At 39.1% G+C, this 20,146-nt stretch overlaps 1 protein-coding gene across 2 annotated transcripts; it reads right to left on the reverse strand.

Moving 5' to 3' along the window:
* Positions 1–248: 248 nt before the first annotated feature.
* On the reverse strand, positions 249–11,944 carry LGI1 (leucine rich glioma inactivated 1; the record flags this gene model as incomplete). 2 transcript variants are annotated; one of them, XM_082286279.1, is made up of 8 exons in its annotated part: positions 11,745–11,944; positions 11,285–11,356; positions 7,427–7,498; positions 7,252–7,323; positions 3,139–3,210; positions 1,732–1,901; positions 1,151–1,315; positions 249–1,066 (listed from the first exon to the last, which is right to left on the reverse strand). In XM_082286279.1, the coding sequence occupies exons 1-8, from the start codon at positions 11,933–11,935 to the stop codon at positions 249–251; spliced, it is 1,632 nt and encodes a 543-aa protein (XP_082142405.1). In that variant the 5' UTR covers positions 11,936–11,944. The 2 variants fall into 2 exon arrangements, with proteins under 2 accessions (XP_082142405.1, XP_082142406.1); XM_082286280.1 differs by lacking the exons at positions 7,252–7,323; positions 7,427–7,498.
* Positions 11,945–20,146: the final 8,202 nt, after the last annotated feature.

Genomic DNA, 20,146 nt, shown 5'->3' on the forward strand with positions numbered 1-20,146 from the left:
ACAGATGCAGTTGCACATATATTTACATATTGTGGATGCAAAGAACAGTTAATTTCTTTCTGTTAAAAAATGCAACTTCCAACACCACTAGACTTGACAATTAAAGATGAAAATACTAGTAATACTTTGTTCTAGCAATCTCAACTTTTAAAGGCATTCATTTGGAAGTAAGATAAGAGAGTCATCATGCATTTAGTTCATTTTGTCCACTTACAGTAGAAAGTCTGATGTAATCTCAGAATTATGTGTCATGCGCTTAAGTCAACTATGACATGTTTATAAATCAATGTAGTTCCCTTAAAACTTGAAGCAAAGAGAAAATCTCGTTTATCGATGGAGACATGTATGAAAGATCTTGGTGCCTGTACGTTTAATTCTTGAAACTTCACAAATTTTGCCTTTTCCGCATCCCAATAATAGACTTGAGTGAAAGAATAATCACTTCCAAGAATGGCATATTGATAATTATTTATCTGAAGTGGTTGGAATACCATTGACCCTCGGGATGGCATCCTTTGTAAATCCAGAAATGCTGAACCACCCCATTTCATTACTTTAGAGTCCCCAATAAATCTTGTTAAGCAAATGTATACATCCTCTTTCACTTTGAAATGCTTCACTGCATATGCGTCTTCCATATCTTGAATATCAAACCGCTTAACAAATTCATTTGTTCCTTTGTTCCACTGATATATTACAGGTCTTTGGGAACTACTTGACAGAATTAAATGTGGTTTGCCAGATATTTCAAGATACTCCACATCAGTATCTCTGTACCAGGCGTGCAGAGACTGATGGGAATAAAATCCATTCCCATTCCACTTGTAAACCGTGGTGAAACCAGCCTTTGAACTGTCTGCAACAACAAAATACCAGTCTTCAGCAATCCTGAAAGTTTCAATGTCATTGGGTTTTCGGATTTTAAGGATTTCAATATCTTGAATTTTTATAAACTTATTAGCAAAAATATCTCTTTTATATATGTGGGAGCCTCCAAACAGCTGTGCGACAATGACATACAGCTGGCTCTCAATAACTATAGGTTTACACACAACAGTTGAAGTACCTATAAAGAGAAAAGTAAAAGACAGGGTTAGTACCACTTCCTGGATAATTTGTTGTAATGTTATTTGTCAAGCAGCGTTCATACCTGTAATGTTGTCGTAATTCCTGAACATCACTTCCACATGGTCCCATTCAAGAAAGATGCATTTTCCGGTAAAAGGCTGAGCAATAACCACGTGTTCATCATTCATATATGAGAAAGTATCTACTGACAGAGATTGGTATGGCAGGGACTGATAAACTTCAAATTCTGCAAAAGTGCACACAACAGATGATAATTACAGAGATACTTTACATACTGTACTGAAAAAAAGTCTGCTTATCAAATACCAGTTTATTACAAATTACAGTATTTCATCACTAGTCCAATTTTTCTATTGATAAAGGAGCACTACAATTTGGTTTTCAATCTTTCTCAATAAAAAGAGGTAGTGTTTTATGTCCCAGTTTTCCAAATCCTTATGTAACATAATGAAGTTTGAGTAGATACTGCAATATGGGACACTGCTCCTAAATGATTCCCATGTCAGACTTAGACCATCAAAGAGTTCAATATTGATTTTAGTAGAAATTCCATCCAGAATGCAGCCTTCCTGCAAAAAGGGGCTCTAGAATGAAAAACTATAACTTTAATTTAACAAGATTAAATAATTTGAGGCACATTACCTGTAATAATGCAATCAAACTCTTCTGGAGAGAGGCTATTGATTTTGCGCTTCTTATATTCTGGTGGGCTTTCACAGTAAATGTCTTCAACAGTTGCATTGGTGCTGCCCAACCACTCCACTAACCACTTCAGTTTGCAGTCACAATTAAATGCATTGCCTCTAAGATCTCTACAACAAATAAATCATGCATCGAAAATAAGTAGTCAGCTAATGTGTTTCTCCTAGAGAACAACAAAACAGGCTTTTGTTAAATATGTGCCCTCTTGCTTATTCTCACTTGAGGCCTTCCTGGCTTAATTTGTCCTGACCCATAGCTAAACCTGCATACCAGAACCCACACAGCTTTAATTATATTAAGGTAATCCAGGAGATCTTAACTTGGTGATCAGTCAGAAATTTTTATTGATTTCCCCGAGTTTACAGGTAGGCAAAAGCCTACCAAACTAGTGACCCCTGCTTCTTTTGGATTACTGTTTCTGAGAAAGAACTTTCTAGGTAACAAAATAGGAATTAATGTAACCTGATGGTCAGTCAGCCAGTATTCACTGTCTCCTTTAGATACATTCATCTGGGGCTTCAGGAGACACAAGCAAAGGAGTTCTGTTCAAGTCTTTTACAGCTGTCTTCAGACAGATTTCCGATCGTATGTACAGGAACAGGCAAGCGCCAGGACCAGACTGTGTGACCACCTGGCCACGATCAGTCGTGCCAAGTAATGCTCCCAAATACACTGGCCACGTCCACATCTTACTACTGCAGCTCTGCACTAGGAATTCAGCCCACCTTGTTAATACAGGCAGCAGGCCAAGGATTTCTGTTTATTATCCCAGATCAGATGAAATGGGATTTGGTATATTCTAAACAGGATCTATTTCACTAAAGCAACTATAAGATTTATCTGTTTATCTATATTTTGTGGTTTTACTAGTATTTTATATATATATATATATACATATTTAAACAAATTGATGTTTTGATTTGGTTTCAATTAGATTTAGTATGGGATACTTACTTAGACACATGTTTTATTGAGAAAAGACAGCCTTCCCAGACATTGCTTACACATTAAAATGTTACTCCCTTAAATATCTTCCACCTTCCCCACATGCCTTGCTCTCTCATGCATCCCTAAGGATCCTCCCTTTTTAATCACGAAATCTTAATGAACATGCAGCTTTATTACATAAATACTAACAATATTACTTATCTTTATAACTGGTGGAATGTTCAAAACTATCACAAATTCTCAACAACAAAAACTGCAAGCCTATCCATACTGTGTAGTCTCTACCCAGTAATAAGATCCATTACTGGCTACTGGTTTGAATGGTTACTCAGAAAGTCCTCTAAAATAACCTCTTTATACTTCTAGTATAATTAATAGATTAATTAATTGCTTTCTTACACATTTGTTAAAGAATCCAAGCCTTTGAATATGTCTTTTGGAAGTGACTGGAGATTATTATTTGCAAGACTCCTGTAAAAGAAAACACTTCAGTATTAGTGCTAGTTCATGAAACTGCACATTTTTGCAAGTTGTGGTATACTGTGTGGGGTTTTTTCTTATGACAAAGAACACTGGTATTCTCCAGCACTTAGTTCTAAAAGATTGCTTTTAAGAATAGCTCACTTACTTTGTGACTTTTCCTTCCACTAAAATGCCATGCCTCTTTCTACTTTCTCACTCTTCAGCAGCCTTACAGCATTTACAATACTTCACTTAGCAGGGTAAAAAGTGCTATCACCTTTGGTGTTTTGCCAACACCATTTAACATTTTAAAACAGTCATGATTGGATCTACTGATGTTTTCCTAATGAGATCCCAATACATGGTGTTCATATCACTGCAATTTCCCCACTTTCTTGCACCTCTTCTGGAAGGAAAATCTTACTACTATGGGCTGATGGGCTTAGGCTTGGCTGATAGTTTTTGAAAATATGCAGTAATAGGCTATAAATTGCTGATTGGCATGTGTTGCTTTCCTGGAATGTGCATGTGTGTGTGTAAGTTGTATTAGACCAGCAAAAAAATGTTATTAATTCCCAGTTTTTAATGTTGGGAAAACTTGTTTAAATTCATTGAGTATCTTAGCTAGTAAAAGTGATGAGGAAATGTGAACAGGCTTTGAACAAACAGTATATTACATTTCAGTCAGACTATCTCAGTGAGTCCACCAAAGGTCTCAGATGTCACGGGGGACATGATAGAAAAAGAATAATGTTGCAAGGTATAGTTTATGCCTCTTCCAATTAACAAAATTATTTATTTCTTATGAGAAGAAGCAAAAATGGAAAGAAATCATTCTAGATTAAGATCTCAGTTAGAATCTGTAGCTAGTAAGACTTAGGACCTCTTCTGTTTTAATTTGTAAACATAAATGTTATCTATTAACCACAATTTCTCTAGCCAAACAAAGACACATAGGCACATACAAGAACAAGCCCAGATGTACTAGGTCTGCTGCCTGATTTAAAAATAAGTGTTTGTCTGATCAGGAATAGTAAATATGGGAGGCTTCCATTAGTCCATTCTGACTTCACCACTTTCAGAGTATGCCTCATTGTAACACTGTATGTGAATGTATCATGTGCTTCACTTATGTGCAATTTCATGCTGCAGAGCAATTTTTTAACAGTCAGGTATTCACTTGGAAAAAGCTGTGTGGACTTGCAAGCTGAGACAAGTTTAATGCCCTATACAGTTTTTTTATGTTATTATATAGCAAACTAATAGGGACAATGTTCTTGGAAGTAGGAGTGGTTCACCACTGCCATGGGAATATGACTGACAGAAAAATTTAGGCAAGGTTTATGCATTTGCCAATTTTTGAATGAAAATTAGGCAATTTATATTCCACTATTAAAAAGCATACTAATATACTAGAAAACAGTGTCTTGACTAGATGGTGCTGTACATGGTATTTGGTTTATAATAACAGAGTAAAGTTTGACTCAAACATGCAGTTAAACTTATGGTGACAGTTCTGAAAGAAATGCAATCAAAATTATGTATTGTGCATAGAAATTATTGTCCAATGCCAACTGTAAGATTTTGACATTAAATTAGTAAATTAGTAAAAAAATGCAATCTTTTTAAAATTTTTCTGTTCTTAAATTTACTCTAACCAGAAAATAAATCCTGTTGCACAAGAATAAATACTAGATGGCTCTCTTTTACAATAAGGAGACACTGTAATTATTGAAGTTAATCGCATTATAAAAGTACAAATGTTTGGATAGCTTACTGCATTCCACAATTTATGTTGTGAAAAGGAAGTAATAGAATAAATAGAACAAAGTTCATCTTATCTAACTTCATAGAACTTATTTGCATGCTCATTTACTATGATTCTTTTAAATATATTTTACGTACACAAGTACTCTCTTGTTTCTTAAATGAAAAGTGCCTCAGGGTGCCAAATGATCATTATTAATGTGTATGTGCAATTTTTCCCAAAAGATGGCAAGTCTGCAAGCAGATTAAACTAGTGGTGCCTCTGCAGTTATTTTCCACAAATTTCTCATTGTCTTTGTGAATAGTGCTCCATGGACAAGAGCAGCATGATGCACAAATCTATGCCCCAAAAATGTGCATGCAAATGGCAGTTGCTCCTCAAATGTGGTTCTGTCTTTTGCATATGTTTTCTCTCGTGAAAACTCCTGACATCCCCAGAAACCAATGTAACAGGCAAGACAAGAGATGAGTCTTGGACTAAATGCTCTGTGGAGAAGAAACTGTGCCTTCCTCTGTTTTAGAAAAGCAATTTGTTCGCTAGGAGCAGCAGCTACTAAATAAGTAAATGAATATAATAAATAATGTACTGGACCCATTTGTGAATATAAAGCTACTTGTGCATAAATATTTTGAAGACAGGCTCCCAGTTACCAGCCTTATCCAGCTATCTGTGTTTTCTGACAACAGTATAATTCTGCCTGGACCTCTAATATGGATTGTTGTTGGATGTGCACAGCCTTCTTATGTACCTCTTTCCCTCTCCTCTCTCCTTCCTCTTCCTCAGACCTACAGTCATTCCGTAAGTAACTTTATCTACACAAGTAGCCACAGTAGGCCTGGTTTCAGCCAGCTGTAAATCTTGTCCTGACCAAAAGGGAAAGCATAAAGTGTTTTACGGTACATTTACTAGGTGGTGAAGAAGTGGTGAATTGCAATTTGACAATTATAGTTATGCATTAACTGTTTAAAATGGAACCTTTGCTTTCTCTCCTCTGTCAAAATATATGAAAGAAGAAGTTAAATGACCCTGTTTCAAAACCCTCTTGGAGATTATCATGTTAAGGCCAAAAGGTCAGAATCCACTCCCTTGCCTATGACATGCACCCCATGACATGCTTCAGAATGCAGATGCTCAGAACTGGGTATAAATCCATGTCAGGCACACTACAGATGCTTCCTTTTCTTCCTTTTCTTATTTTGTATTTTTTTCTGTTTTCTTGTAGTGTGTATTTTGTTTTTAAAAAATTTATTCCTCATTAAAGTACAATTATTACTAAAAGATAAACTTGCTGTAAGATAAGAGACAAAAGCCTGTATAAAAAACTGTCTCCCTAGCTCAGAGACAAGGATGCTACTCTTGTTTGCAGTGAATGTTGCCAATGTGTGTCTCACCTGCTGGGCACAGTGTCAGAAATGCCCCTCCTGGTGTAGGCATGGCCAGCACTGCTCCTACTGCCACACTGGCATCCAGAGTGCCTTGGACTAATTTCCCCTCCCATCTAATGTAGGGCGCTGCAGCAGGTCAGAGGGCAAGAGCTGGCCATGTTTCCAAGATAGCCAAAGGGCTGAGCAGCACACAAGGAATGGTAAGCAGATCCCAGTGTCAGCGGGTGACAGATCCTAACTGTGGGAAGCTCTTGCTCACATGCAGGAGAGGACAGGGTGCTGAGTAGGGTAGGTGCAGAATGGAAGAAGTAGATCAGTAAGCCATAATAAATACATCTTGTTGCAAGTGTTCTATTTAAAACTGCTTTGGGTGGGTTATTTTCAAGTTTGATTTAGTCAAATTCTTGTGGATACTATTACTGTCTGAAGTGGACACAGGCACAGACAGTGATGGCCTGTCCACAGAATGACTGCAATATTCTCCTGGATCCATGTCAGACTAGGGTACGTGGGAAGAGGTGTGTGTCCATCCCTCAGCCTCCCACATACCTAAGCACAGCTCCTCCTTTCCAAGTCCCAAACTGGGACTCACCTCATCAGTGCCAAGATTCCCAATTCATACTCCTCCCTGCTTCTACATGTTCAGCTGGGAATCCCCTGTGCCCCAAGCAGAGAAAGTCAGGGAACTACTGCCTAACACGTATTTCTTTGCCTTCTACACATACCACAGTTTGGAAGTCTTTGATGGAAACACAAAGATTAACATTCTAATTAAATTACTATTAATACTACTTAAATAATATGAACAGTTATATATGAAAATGAGAAATTCAACAACACAGTGGTTCAGTTACTGTATTAAATACACCAAGTAATATATTCAATCACTTTACTTACAGGTGAATTAAAGATTTCAGTCCTCTGAAAGTATTTCTTGAAATTGACTTAATGCTGTTGTTCTCTATGAACCTGTAATGGGTTGTAAAGTGATTCTGGTCAAAGCAATGCCTGGAACTTGGAAGCCCAACCCCTCTACTCAATAATGCCAGGAAATATACTTTTGTCCACTCACAAATATTCCAGATGAGGAAGGCCCATGAAAGCATCATCACTAATAACATCAAAAGTGTTGGACGTAAACAACCTGCATAAAGAAATGCAAAACAAAAGACCATTAGGTTATTAGCAGCTTTAGAAAATGGTTCAGCAAGCCATGGTAGGCCAAATTTCCACTGCTTGGTTTCATGTTTTTTCTGTGCAAGCACTGTAAGACTGTAAGGCTGATATATAGCACCATAGTGCAAAGGGAAGGATCCAACCATTGTCTACTGGGGCCATCTGATAAAATTCCTTTGACTTCTGTGGGATGTAAACGTGGGTTTATCATGCTAGTGAAACAATGGGATTGTACAACTGCCTCTGGAGATATATTAGGACGACAATGAAATGTTCAAGTACTACAGAGGTTTAAATTGTCTTGGTTTAAATTGCTGGTTAGCCAGACATCAGGTTGAATTTGCAACACTGACAGGAAGGAAAATCCTTTAACTTTTAAGTTAAACTTGTGAGTGTATTTAACCTGAGTGTACTGAGAAGTTACTGAAGAAAAAAAAATGAAAAATCTCTTAATTCAGTCAGTGTTTAAGTCAGAATTATTTTTAAGACCTCATTATACCTCTTGGAGATACTCTTAGTGTATGCATCTAACAGTAAAAGTACCAGCAACACTTTCATTTTATGTAATTTTGTAAGCATTAAAAATGGACTAGCATTGATTTTTCCAGCTTTATTTATGCTTATCTGCCGTGTTTGCATTTGTCCATTATAATCTAGCCCCGGACCGCCACACTTTTATTGTGGTGAGACATCATCAAGTACGATGACCTTTACCCCAGTGGAATACTACATGCACATCTATATTTTAATCAATTGACCTGATGGATAAATAGATTCATACGATGATGTCCTTAGACATTCAAGAATGCAAGATTTCCAAGTACTAATTTAACCACTTAATGAGTTAATATCTTATTTTGAAGTTTACATTCAGAATAAATTGCAGGTAATTTATTTTCTTACTTGGCTGTTGCAGAGTGCTTTTTCCACTTTAGGTACGTTCCTATATGAAGTGTTTGAAAAAATACAAGCAGGAAATTCTTCCTTTTTGTCAAAATCAAGAAGTACTTCAATTTTAGAGAAAACAAGTATTTTTGTAGAGTCCTTGAACCAGAAAACCAATTTATTAAATCCTGCAACTTATTTTACTTTTCTGATGTGATTTGACTGGATAATTTTTCCTTTTCTGCACTCTACTGTATAATTTAGAGAACAGAGTGGTATCTCTTTAAACAGTATTGCTGTTTTAGAGATTGCCAGGCTGATAGCATAGGTCTCACACTTGGTGAGCTCACTGGCCTCCCAACTCATACCTCTCCCCAACGGCTGTATCACATATATTTTATAGACAAAGTGGTTTTTCTCCATTCTGTACTCAAATACCATACTTTCTACTTCTGGAGATAGAGGCTGAAGGTACTGCACTGTATCTAGGGACTGTATCACTTGGCAGGAACAGCACAGTGCTAGCAGGTGCAAATCCTGATGCCATGATTACCTCCCTTCTTTCTACGGGCTTTCTTGTCATCAGTTTATAAGGGCACCCTCAGCACGTTGCTAATATACAGAGATAAAAGTGCTGAAGATGAGAGCTGGGAGGTTTTCTCTACATTTAGGGAACACTCCTGCTGGCACTTCACCGTAGCTGTGTAGGTTCTTTGTATTTTTGTTGTCACATGAAGAGCACAGAGCATACCATCCATACTACACAAGAAGAAAAGCTCTCCTGGACTGGGAATAACGAGTAGTGTTTAGCTCAAGACTATGACTTTTCCAGAGACCATTGGTGCTACTACATTAAAAATAGTAGTACATAATAATAGTGGCAGAAATATTCCATATTTGGAAATCTGTGACTGGTGTATTGGAGATACCCAGTTACATTTGGACTTCAAAAACGTAGTGCTGGAGACTATTACTATTTCTATATGTATTTCTATTATTATAGACATATATATAAGCTGCTAAATCTTGCTGTTGGCTAAATTAAACCTACCATAATACAGCTATAATCACGCAAAGCTAAAACTTACTGTAATGTTTAATTAACGTAAGTTTTCCATAGTCTTATTTCCCTTACTATCTTCTTCCAAATATGAAAATTTTTCTTTCCCATTTACAAACTGGAGTGTTGTCCCCACAGATACAATCCTGCTCCTATGGTCTGTGTTTCAGGAGTCATTTGCCTTAGATTAGCAGCCTGACATTCCAAGGATGGCAAGCGGCTCAACTACCATGTTAAAAATACATCTGGAAAAGAGATCACTCATTAAAGCCCATAGTGGAACAAACCCTGCTTTTCTGGGGTCATAGATTTTGTTGCAGCATTGATGAACAGCAGTGTAGAACATGCATTTCTTTGTACAGTAGAAATGGAAATTATTATCATTACCAAAATGCCATAAGATGTTGCCCAAGCCCACTGTGCCAGGCACTATAATAACTCAAAATAAGATGACTGTGTCTGTCCTACTCCACCATGCCAAATTCTGCCTGCTTTGCAGTGGGATTGCTAAGTGTAGGTGGTGTATCGTAGCCAAGAGAGATGATGTCCTACTCACTCTCTTCAGATACAAGCTCCACCAATGCTGCTGCTTTTTCTTTTTTCCTCTCCTTTGAAAGGCCCATTGCAGAAATTATGTGAAATATGTCCCTTTTGTGATCTATGACCACCTGGGAAAAGCTTCTCTGGAATAAAGCACCATGGAAAAGCATTTAGGTTTCCATAGTAACTGCATTTACCTATTTACCCTGTATCCAAAATTGTACAGTATGTCTGCACCTCCTTATCAGCTCCACTTGAGGTAGCAGAGTACAGCCAGGGTCAGGGCTTCAGCTGTCAGTACGCCACCAGTTTAATTTAACAGCCAGAGAGCTCCGGTACATCAACATTACACCTCTGACCACATCCAGAGTGCACGGGAAGTCGGTTTGGGACAGACATCCGATTTTGGTTCTGATCACACTGGGGAGTCTGCCTTGCCGGATTTCTGAGACAAATCTGGGTGTGTGTCAGGCTGGCAGCACATCCACTATAAACAGTTCAGGTTACACCCCCTCTACCTCTGTATAGCTCACAATTATATAATCGTATGCCCACATTTCTAGGAAAGCCTGTGAGCCTGTAAAAATCCTGTGTTGAAATGCAGCTAACAGTTAAACATCCCAAAATATTCTCTTTCCATGTATACCTCTTAACAGTATTTGATTTTGAAATAACAACTTCAGTTTCTTTAATTGGAAAAAAATCGTCATTACTTTTAATAACATAAAATAAAAAACAGGGTCAATTCCAGGTGCTATGAAGGGAAAACTCCCACTGAAGTGACTAAACTTCCACAGAAGTCAATGGCAATTTTACATGGAAAAGGACTTCAGGACCTGTCCCACTGCAGTGACGGGCCTGATCTGAAGGGTTCTGAGCTCACAGGCCATGGGAGTTGCAAATGGGCGGCTTTATACTGGGATCAGGTCCCAGGAATGCAGAAAATAAACAAGAATAGTTGTTGCAACACTCAAGTCCTTACTGTAATGTTAATTAAAGTACAATGAAGATAACATACATTCTGTCACCACAAGCTTCAGCATGTAAGCATTCAAAGTAGCACTGACAACAGATAGCCTTGCAAAATACAAAGTAAAAATTAAACATGCACTGCACTATCTTTCAAATTGCTAAAAAGTCTTGTATTTTATGATCTAATAAATCTTCTGCTGCTGTTTCTTATAAAATTAATACTAAGACCTTTTCTGAAATATTTATGAATACATATACATTTCATAACAAAAACTGTATCATATAAATATTTCTCACAGAAGCTGCAGAGATGGTGTGAGCAAAAAACTCCCTTCTGGGATTTTAGTAAAAGCAGATCTCACAAAGGATCTGTAAAGAAGAAAAAAACAACCATACATTAATGTAGCCTCATATATCTATGGTTATAATACTGATCTGGTCATCACAGAGAAATTTATTTATATAAGTAAAAAAAATACCTCCCCCCCCGAATATAATGTGACAGGTTTCATGTACTATACAAGAAGGTATAAAATGAGATGTGTGCACATACACAGACACACAGACAGACAGACAGATGAAAGAGAGATAAAAATCAGGATTCAATAATGCAGCACAATTCTAACACACTAGCTGATGATTCTGAATGCTGGAGGTACTCCCTGCAGCAAGCATCCTTCTGTATGCACTGAAAACACCACACATCCTAGTTCATTTTAAATCATAAATTAAATAACCAAATGCTTACAGCCCTTACAGTGAGATAACATCAGGCGGAACGCTGCGAGGAATAGATCTGGCATTTTCACATAAAGCATTATCTTTGGTACAAGTACACCAGGCAGGACATTTTGGCTTCACTGGTTTCTTCCCTTCAGTCAGCAAAAGCACAGATAAAAGGCATAAGAAATAAGCAATTCTTCTAAAGGGTCTGCTGGCATTTCCCATTCTTTTGATCCGCTCTCGTTCCAGCCAGTTGAAAGAATATCCCAAAACATGAACAGGGTTCTTTATTCAGCCATTGGATGTCTTTCTATAAGTCCAGGTCAATATTTGTCTCTGCTTTCCCAACCCTTTTCTTTCTCTTTCACTCTGTTTTTGTAGATAGAAACCTGCAGCTGATCTGTATGTTTCCACTCACTCAGGCAACGTACTGCTCAGAGAAGAGACCTGCGAGGTGCTGTAAGATGGGGAAAATCCAACCGGCTGAAGGGAAAAAAAAAAAAGAAAAAAAAAAAGACTTGCATCACCACAAAAACACTGAGCACAACACAGCATTAGATTGCAAAGTGATGTAACTGAGAAATACACTGCTTTCTGTTTTCACAGGGAGGCCCTTTCCCTGTTTCCAAAAATAGTACAGCATTATGTTTTGCTGGTGGGTGGGTGAGTGGGTGTGGGGTGGAGTGTATGTGTGTGGGGGGAGAAATCAGTCATCTCTTACTGGATCCCTACAACCTCATGAACCTTTCAGAATTATGCTTCGCATATTGCAAGCAGCAGAACTAATGGCAGTATCCACAGCAAAATGAAATAGAATGAAACCATCAAAAGCATTGCTGCAAAAACTGTTAGATTAATTTTTATCCTCGGCCTTTATTGCACATATTTGTACCACTGAAAAACAAGCTGCCACACATGGAAAATATTACAATGTATGAGAGAATGCCTTTGACTGTCATTCCTAAACAAAATATTTTCTCATGCAAAATAGACCCCAAAGACAGCTTTTTTTTTTTTTGCTTTTTTTTTTTTTTTCAGAAAAAGAACACTTCTCATTTGTTGCATGTTTTCTGAGCTGGTTAAATAAAGGCATAGGGGGATAAGGCACAGTTCTATATGGACAACATTAATTTAAAGTTCAAGTTAAAAAATGTATTTGCTTGGAACTGGTTTGATCATTTTAGATGGAAAAAAAGCAAATTGTCATTTAAATACCAGCTGTGTTAAACATATAGTTAAGAATGGACCTTCTTTGAAAAGTGACAGGATAGGGACAGATCTTGGTGGTAATAATGAACCTTTACAATCCTGCCTGGAGGCTGCAATCAAAATGAGTGCTAGGTGTGGTTTGAGTGCTCTGTAAGATACAGTCCTCAGCCTGAAGACTTTACAGTAAACTACATTAAATATTCTATAGGGAACTTAAGTAGCACCTAAGCATTACTATATTAAGAATGGTAAGACAAAACTAACAAATGCCAAATGGCTGGGAAGCCATATGGGATGATTTTTTTGTTCAACATAGTATTGCTGTTAGAAGAGTTTTGCAAACTTTAACAGGTCTTAACACTTCTCCATTGGACTGTTTACATTAGACAGCTCACAAACACTACTGGGGTCAACCCAGTGGTACAGACATTTAATACAGTCAGGCTCACTATTGGCTCCATCACATGGATGTTGTCTCCTCACCAGGTGACAACCTGGTCTCCTGATAAAATCTCTTTTGACTTCTGGTTACCCTTCCTTTGATTTCACCTGATGGCCACCTGGCTCTGGCCCATTGCTTCTGCTCTACAAGCCATGAAATCACAAGATCAACATCAGGCCATGTCTATCTTCCTCAGGAACAATCCCAGCAAGGCCTTAGTGCATATCCAGATATGAGTGCCCACCAGGGATTTCACAGGCTATGGGCAGAGACTGCAAAACTGCAGGAAATTGTCTATGGATACAAGGCAGGACACCAGCACTGCTGAACCCTTTCACTGGCAGGTGGCTGTAGCCCATCTCCCTGGGATGAGGGGAGACACTCAGAGCTCACACCAAGTGTTGGGACTGCACCCTCTGAGGGACTGTAGGATTCTGGGTGCAGCCAGAAATGTCCAGAAAGCTTTCAGAGGCAGATGGCCACCTTCAAAGGCCCTGCTGGGAGAGGACAGCAGTGTCTGTGCACAGGCAGGCATCCGAGCCCGTGGAAGAAAGAGCAGCTCGTGCTTTCTCAGCTCCCATGCTTTCTCTGTTGTGTTTTTGTAAAGCGCTTTCTTAATTTAAGTGTGGGCCAATGTTTTTGCTCTTAAGAAAACCTTCCCTGTCAGCAGTCTCTCCTGAAGTACCACCAGCTAAGAGTGACAGAAACCTGGGTTATTTCTGAGCCCTTCCACCTTCTGTAAGAAAATGGAACAGAATTACAGTAGCCAAGGCACTGAAATAATTATTAAGCAAATGTTAATGCCTTTCCATCCCCGAGTATAAGGGTAACTTCTTACTCTGGAAATGATCTAGTTGTACCTACTGAGAAGGGAGCTGGATCTGTGGGACTTGCATAAGTAGGCTACACCATCTTCTCCCCTCCAAGATGTCCAACGGCATAGACATGGTGAGGTGAGAACAGAAAATTCTCTAAACTTTTTTTTCTGAAAGAAGCCTGTTGTTTGTTTGTTTATTCCTGGCAAAGCTACCCATTGCCATGGCAATATTTTGCCACTGATGGGGAAACCCCGTGTTTCATTTCCTTTGGCTCATTCACTGAAATCCACCATCAATTACCTAGGCATTTCTCTTTAATTAATACTCCAACCACATTGTGAACCTCCTGAAAACTTCGCAGTGTAGCGTTTTCTTCAGTAACAAAAGCACATTCTGCAGCAGAGCAGTAACCTGACTCCAGTTTTGTCCACGCAGAGAACCGCCTGGAAGTTAGTTTTCTATTCCAAACCACATGCCAAAACAACCGCTTTTTCCAAAATTGCAATATTATGAATATTTATAACAGCCCCATCAAAAGAGAGGCATAATCACATTTTCCAGGGTCCTTTTCTGCCAAGCTCAGCATCTCATTTCTTGCCATGCAGCAGTTTAAAAACAAATTGGTTCATGGATTTTCGGTGGCATAGCTTCTCTCCAGCCCGGCGACACTTGGCTCACCCTTTGCCAATGCCATCGCTGTTTGTCTGGGGGCCAGCGGAGCAGGCAGTGGCCTGCTGCGCCCACGGACCAGCGCCCGCCTCTTGGTCCCTGCTTGTTTTCCCGGGTGTTTCAGGTACTGAGTAGGCACAATGGGATTCAAAATTCATTTATTTTTCTTTCAGCAAGGTTCCAGCAGGGGGGATGAGGGAGTTGAGGATGCGTTCCTCGGTCTGCTTCCCATCACTTGACGTTCTAGCCGAAAACCCTGCACCTTGCCGTGCCGCGGAGGGGGCCGGCGGTCAGGCGCGTTCCGGGCTGGGCAAAGGGACGCTGGCAGGGGGACGCCGGCCGGGGGACACTGTTCGGGGCCGGCGCGGACTCCGCGCCACCGCCTCGCCGCGGCCCCGTATCCCGGCAACGCGGCGGCCCCGGGCGGCGCCCGTCCTGAAGGGCCTCGGCCGGGCGGGAGCAAGGCAGGGCCCGAGGGAGCGCCCGGGCTGCCGCTCGCCCTCCCTCGCCCCGCGGCCCCTGCGGTGCCAGCCCTCGCTGTAGCCGAGCGGGCCCCAGCCGAGCGGCTGCAGTGTTTCCTGCACCAATGTGCCGTCATATTTCATCTCTCCGGTGTAGACCAGAGCCAACTACTCCTTAGGGACCAGTCGTTTCCCACGCCCTGGCTCTGCGCGGTAAGAAACAAATTGCTGTTTCTTCCAATGTATCCAAATTGTTTGGTAACAACAATTTTTTTATGATAATCAACCATCTAGTAAAAATCTTGGTGCAAGTATATGAGTCAAAATTAAAACTACTTTTGCCTGTTGCCACTAGAGGTATTCACCACCGACCACTGCTTGTGTTCTTTGGTCAGACTTAGCACAACTTCTAGGCTTTGTTCCTAGAGCAAACATATACACTATTATTATTATTATTATTATTATTATTATTATTATTTACTAAGCATGCAGTTTTCAGCATGTGTTCTCTAATATCTGGTTAAAATATTAGTTTTTCTACAAGTAAACCTGCTTGCTAAAATATTTGAGGACAGCAAACACAAATGGTCAGAACATAGAACCAAAAATTATTTTTAAAAATATTTAATATTTTTGAGGTATTAACTCCACGCCAATGGCTATATTTGCATATTTACATTAGACTACCAACACATGACAAAATTTGAATAAGCTTCCTGGGGTTTGATGCTCAGTACACTTCCCTTTGCAGACCCATATCCTGTTGCAATTATCTTTAATTTCATCCCACTTTTAGAATACTGTGTTGCCTTTTCTCTGTTCAGGATGAGCAGTCTGCACATACATAATCCAAAATCCACTGATGGTGATGATGAGACTTTACTGTGCTTGGTGTTAAGCCCATAATATTACACCACACAGATGGGCAATAGTCTGAATCACACCCAGTATTCATGGGTCTCCTAAAGAACAAAACATTGTCATTGCTATGTTACTACTGTGTTTGGAGCAGAAGGATTTTGAGATCAAAGACTCCTAAAATATCTCATGAGTCTGAGTTTTTGCTCTCTTGGCTCCACCCTTTTAAGAAATTATGCAGCAAATGGCAAATTTAAAGCAGCTGAGAATGAGGCTTACTTTCAAAAAACAAAACGAAGTCTTGTGAATTCTAAACAGTTTTGAAAAGATTATGCTTCCTGGTGGATCTGGCACCAAGAGCCACTGCCAGGAAGAGGCCTTCTGCAAGTTAGGCATAATAAAACTTGAGATGCCTTTACAACAGGTCATAGCACAGACAAGCTTGGGAATGATCACAAGACTACCCAAAACTTTTTATTTGGAGTTTTGCTGACTTTGTCCTATCCTGTCTATACAGGTTCGTATTATGGGTATCCTTCTTTATTACACCAGTTTCATTAAAAGCAGAACAACCAGGCCAGTTCCTGTGTCAAAAAGCCAAGGAAATGGCTGCTTAACTGCTGCCAGCTTTGGAGGAAAGAATGACTTGGAGGGTGGTCTCCTTTCCCTTACATAAAGTAGCCAGTTCACAGTTCACTATGGACTTAGAAGCAATCACCTCTGAAGTGAGCTCTCATGGCCAAAACTTCATAGCGATGTACAACACCTGCTCCACTGAGCATATCCTGGTGAATGTGCAGGTGTCTCTGGAACTGCTCACTGGTTTACGTACACCAGAATTTTGCCAATGACAAGAAGTATGTCAGGAGAGATGTACTGGTATCTGAATGATCTCTCTTTATGAAAAACAGTTGCATAATGTATTTCTTTCAAAGGGAAGCCAGGGAAAATTAATCTCTTTCTAGGTTTTATTTTGTTGCAAATAAGAACTTTCAACATCCTTATGATTCTTGATGCTTCATTTGCTTCTAAGCTCTGTTACCAAGCAAATACAATCCAGTAGCATCAACTGCTCTCCTGATAACCAGCCACTTTTTTCCAGACCTACACAAATAGTTCTTCCTTTGCTTCTGTTGTCTGTGTTTTGCCTTGAAAATGCTAACAATGGATATTTAAAGTTGGGGGAGAAATGAAAGAGCAAACATACAAGCTCAAGAGCGAACCAGAGCCCAATTCAAAGATGTATGAAGCTGTGCTGCTTCATGGTTCACAGCAGGAACTGAGACCACACCTAATACAGGGGGAAGTGTAAGAAAGGAAACAATATACAAGAACACAAGGTTTCCACCAGCTGCAGAAATCTGGATTTTTTTTTCAATCTTTCAAGACAACTTGCAAGAAAATTTGTAGTTTAGTCAGGGAAGATCAACTTCTCCTATGTTGGAAATGGAGACACTTTTGAGACAGACATGTCTCATATGCCCATCCATTTCAGTGGAACTGACATCACACTCATCACCTAGCATACATCCTACTGTAAGATTAAGTGCACTCTATATGAACCTCTCAGAGAGGAGAAGTCTTGTTCAAATATGCAAGTTACTTTTTTGCCTTTTTTCCCCCTACATAGATGGCTTGATCAGACATTAAAACCATGATATTAGTGAGAGAATCTATGCTTTATTTGTAATTGCAAGTTTCTTCAAAACTGGCATGGTGATTTTAAGAACGTATTTCTGTGCAATCCTTTCCTTAAGAGGATGGTCTCTCTCTTCCCAGCTCTTCCAAGTACTATGGATTCTCCTGTCTTCCACAGCTCATTGCTGGTGTTTCTGCTCTAATGCTATTTTTTAAACTGGATTAAATAAATTAGCTGGTAAAAGAACCAGAAAACAAAACAAAAAAACCCTAAACAAGTCCAAATCCTTCAAACCTCCCCCCCCCCCAAAAAAAAAAAAAAAAAAAAAAAATTTAGAGCCAGAACAAGCAGCTGAGGACAGGAGTGGGCAGAGAGCATTGGTTTCGCTGATAGAGAAAATGTATAGGGAGCCGCATGCTTGAGGGGCAGTTTCAAGTTACAAATGCTCATATTTAAATGAACCATAGGCAGAACTGGTGACAAAGCAGTTGTCAGTCAAACCTCAGTCTCCACCAAACAGGACATATATATGAACCTCATAAAACACCCCAGTATTTAGCTACCATTGTTTAAAAGTTATCATTTAACTGGAGGACAGACTTTCAACAGGTGTATACAAACTGATACTTCATAATTATCATCTCCACTCTGCCAGGTCCTTGCACTCTTAATTTGGTATTTATTCATGGAAGGTATCCTTCATGCCTGATTCAAAATAGGAGGGATAGAAAATCCAGTAAGAACCCTGAAACCAAAACAAAATGTCCCAGATTTTCTAGCATGAGCAAGTGCTTTCTACAGACCCAAAACAACATACTACTGTCAGTGTAGCTAAATGCCATTTAATTGGCAGCTAGAAAAGTCTATAATACATTTCTTCATGGAAAAATGTTTGAGCTCTTCCAGTTTGCCAAGATGCTAATTAAAAACAGACAGCGTGTTACAAAATCTTTTCCTTGACCTGTGCTATCTTACATGCCCTTCTGTACTTTTTCATGGCATTGGTTCCCTGAAGAATTATTCTAATCTTTATAAACTTGTCTTTAATTATCCTTGTCATTTTGCAAACAGAAAAGAAGTAACAAAATATTATTTATTTAAATGTACATAGTAAATTTATTTGTTACATGGCAGAGACAACAAGCTTTTGAGGAGAAAGTCTTTACTTGTTAAAAACAAAAGGTTTCTATGTCCTGAATAATTTACAACGAAAGAAATCTTAGCGCCACTGAAGTCACTGAAATACTTCAAGTAGAAGCCTTGCTGGAGTGCCACTGACATAATGAACTGCACAATAGGAAGGATGTGCCTCATCAAACACATATTATTGTTTCATCATTGCTAATCAACATGCTTTACAAAGCAGAGATTTGGATCAGAGCTGAAACATTTTACAGGGTTGTTGGTGATAGCTCCACAAGTGTATTTTACTGATGTTTTTATTATTCTCAACAACTCAAGAAATTTGAAAAAATATCTTATTTCAGTAAGAGTTAATCCTTTTTACCTCAAGCAAATACCAATTCTGCCTGACATCCCACCCTACATTATGGCAGGCAGGCTGCCACTGCACAAGCCCAGCACAGATTCTCCGTCAAATAAAATACTGCACCAAGCTGAACTCCAAGGTCCCTTTTTCTTACGAACCACATTCACCCTGCAGAGGAGACTTTGGAGGGCTGAAAATTTCATTACATCTGTTTGCTCATATGCCAATATGGTACATATTTAGTACAGCTTTAAGAAAAGATTTGCTCTTTTGGCTGCTGGCCTTCTCCCTCTGCAGTGGGAGAACAAAACCAACACATCTTTATCTAAGAACTGACTGTAGTTTTAAATATAATTTTCATAGCAACAGAGAAATACATGTTTTAGTTATGACTGCTCAGAAGCGAAAGGATTTTCTCTACCTTGAATATGGTAACATTCACACTTAGAGTTCAAAATGATTCCTAATTATCACTTTTCTAAGACAACAATCCAAATACTGTACAGCTGACTTTCTTTTTGACACCAAACACTTGTAGGCATCTGTAAGTTTCCACTATTGCTGCCCTTGTGATTTAGGCAAAGAGTCATTAAAACTGGAGGGCCTAATTCCCAGCCTCAATATAACACATTAGTAAGAAGTAATAAGCTCCTTCATGAAGCAATATAGCTCCCCAGCTAAATAAATGGCACACAGTACTGATTAAACAAAGGCACATGTGGCCTTTTTTCCCAAGATTTTTTTTAGAAGCAAATGGATGAATATATAAGAGAAAAAGACAAGGACAAAAAAAACCCCAGGAATGGGAACTCAAGAGAACAGTTAACATCACAGAAACCAAGATGTTGGCG

Source organism: Coloeus monedula, assembly GCF_965178545.1.
Source record: "Coloeus monedula genome assembly, chromosome: 8".
Taxonomy (NCBI): domain Eukaryota; kingdom Metazoa; phylum Chordata; class Aves; order Passeriformes; family Corvidae; genus Coloeus; species Coloeus monedula.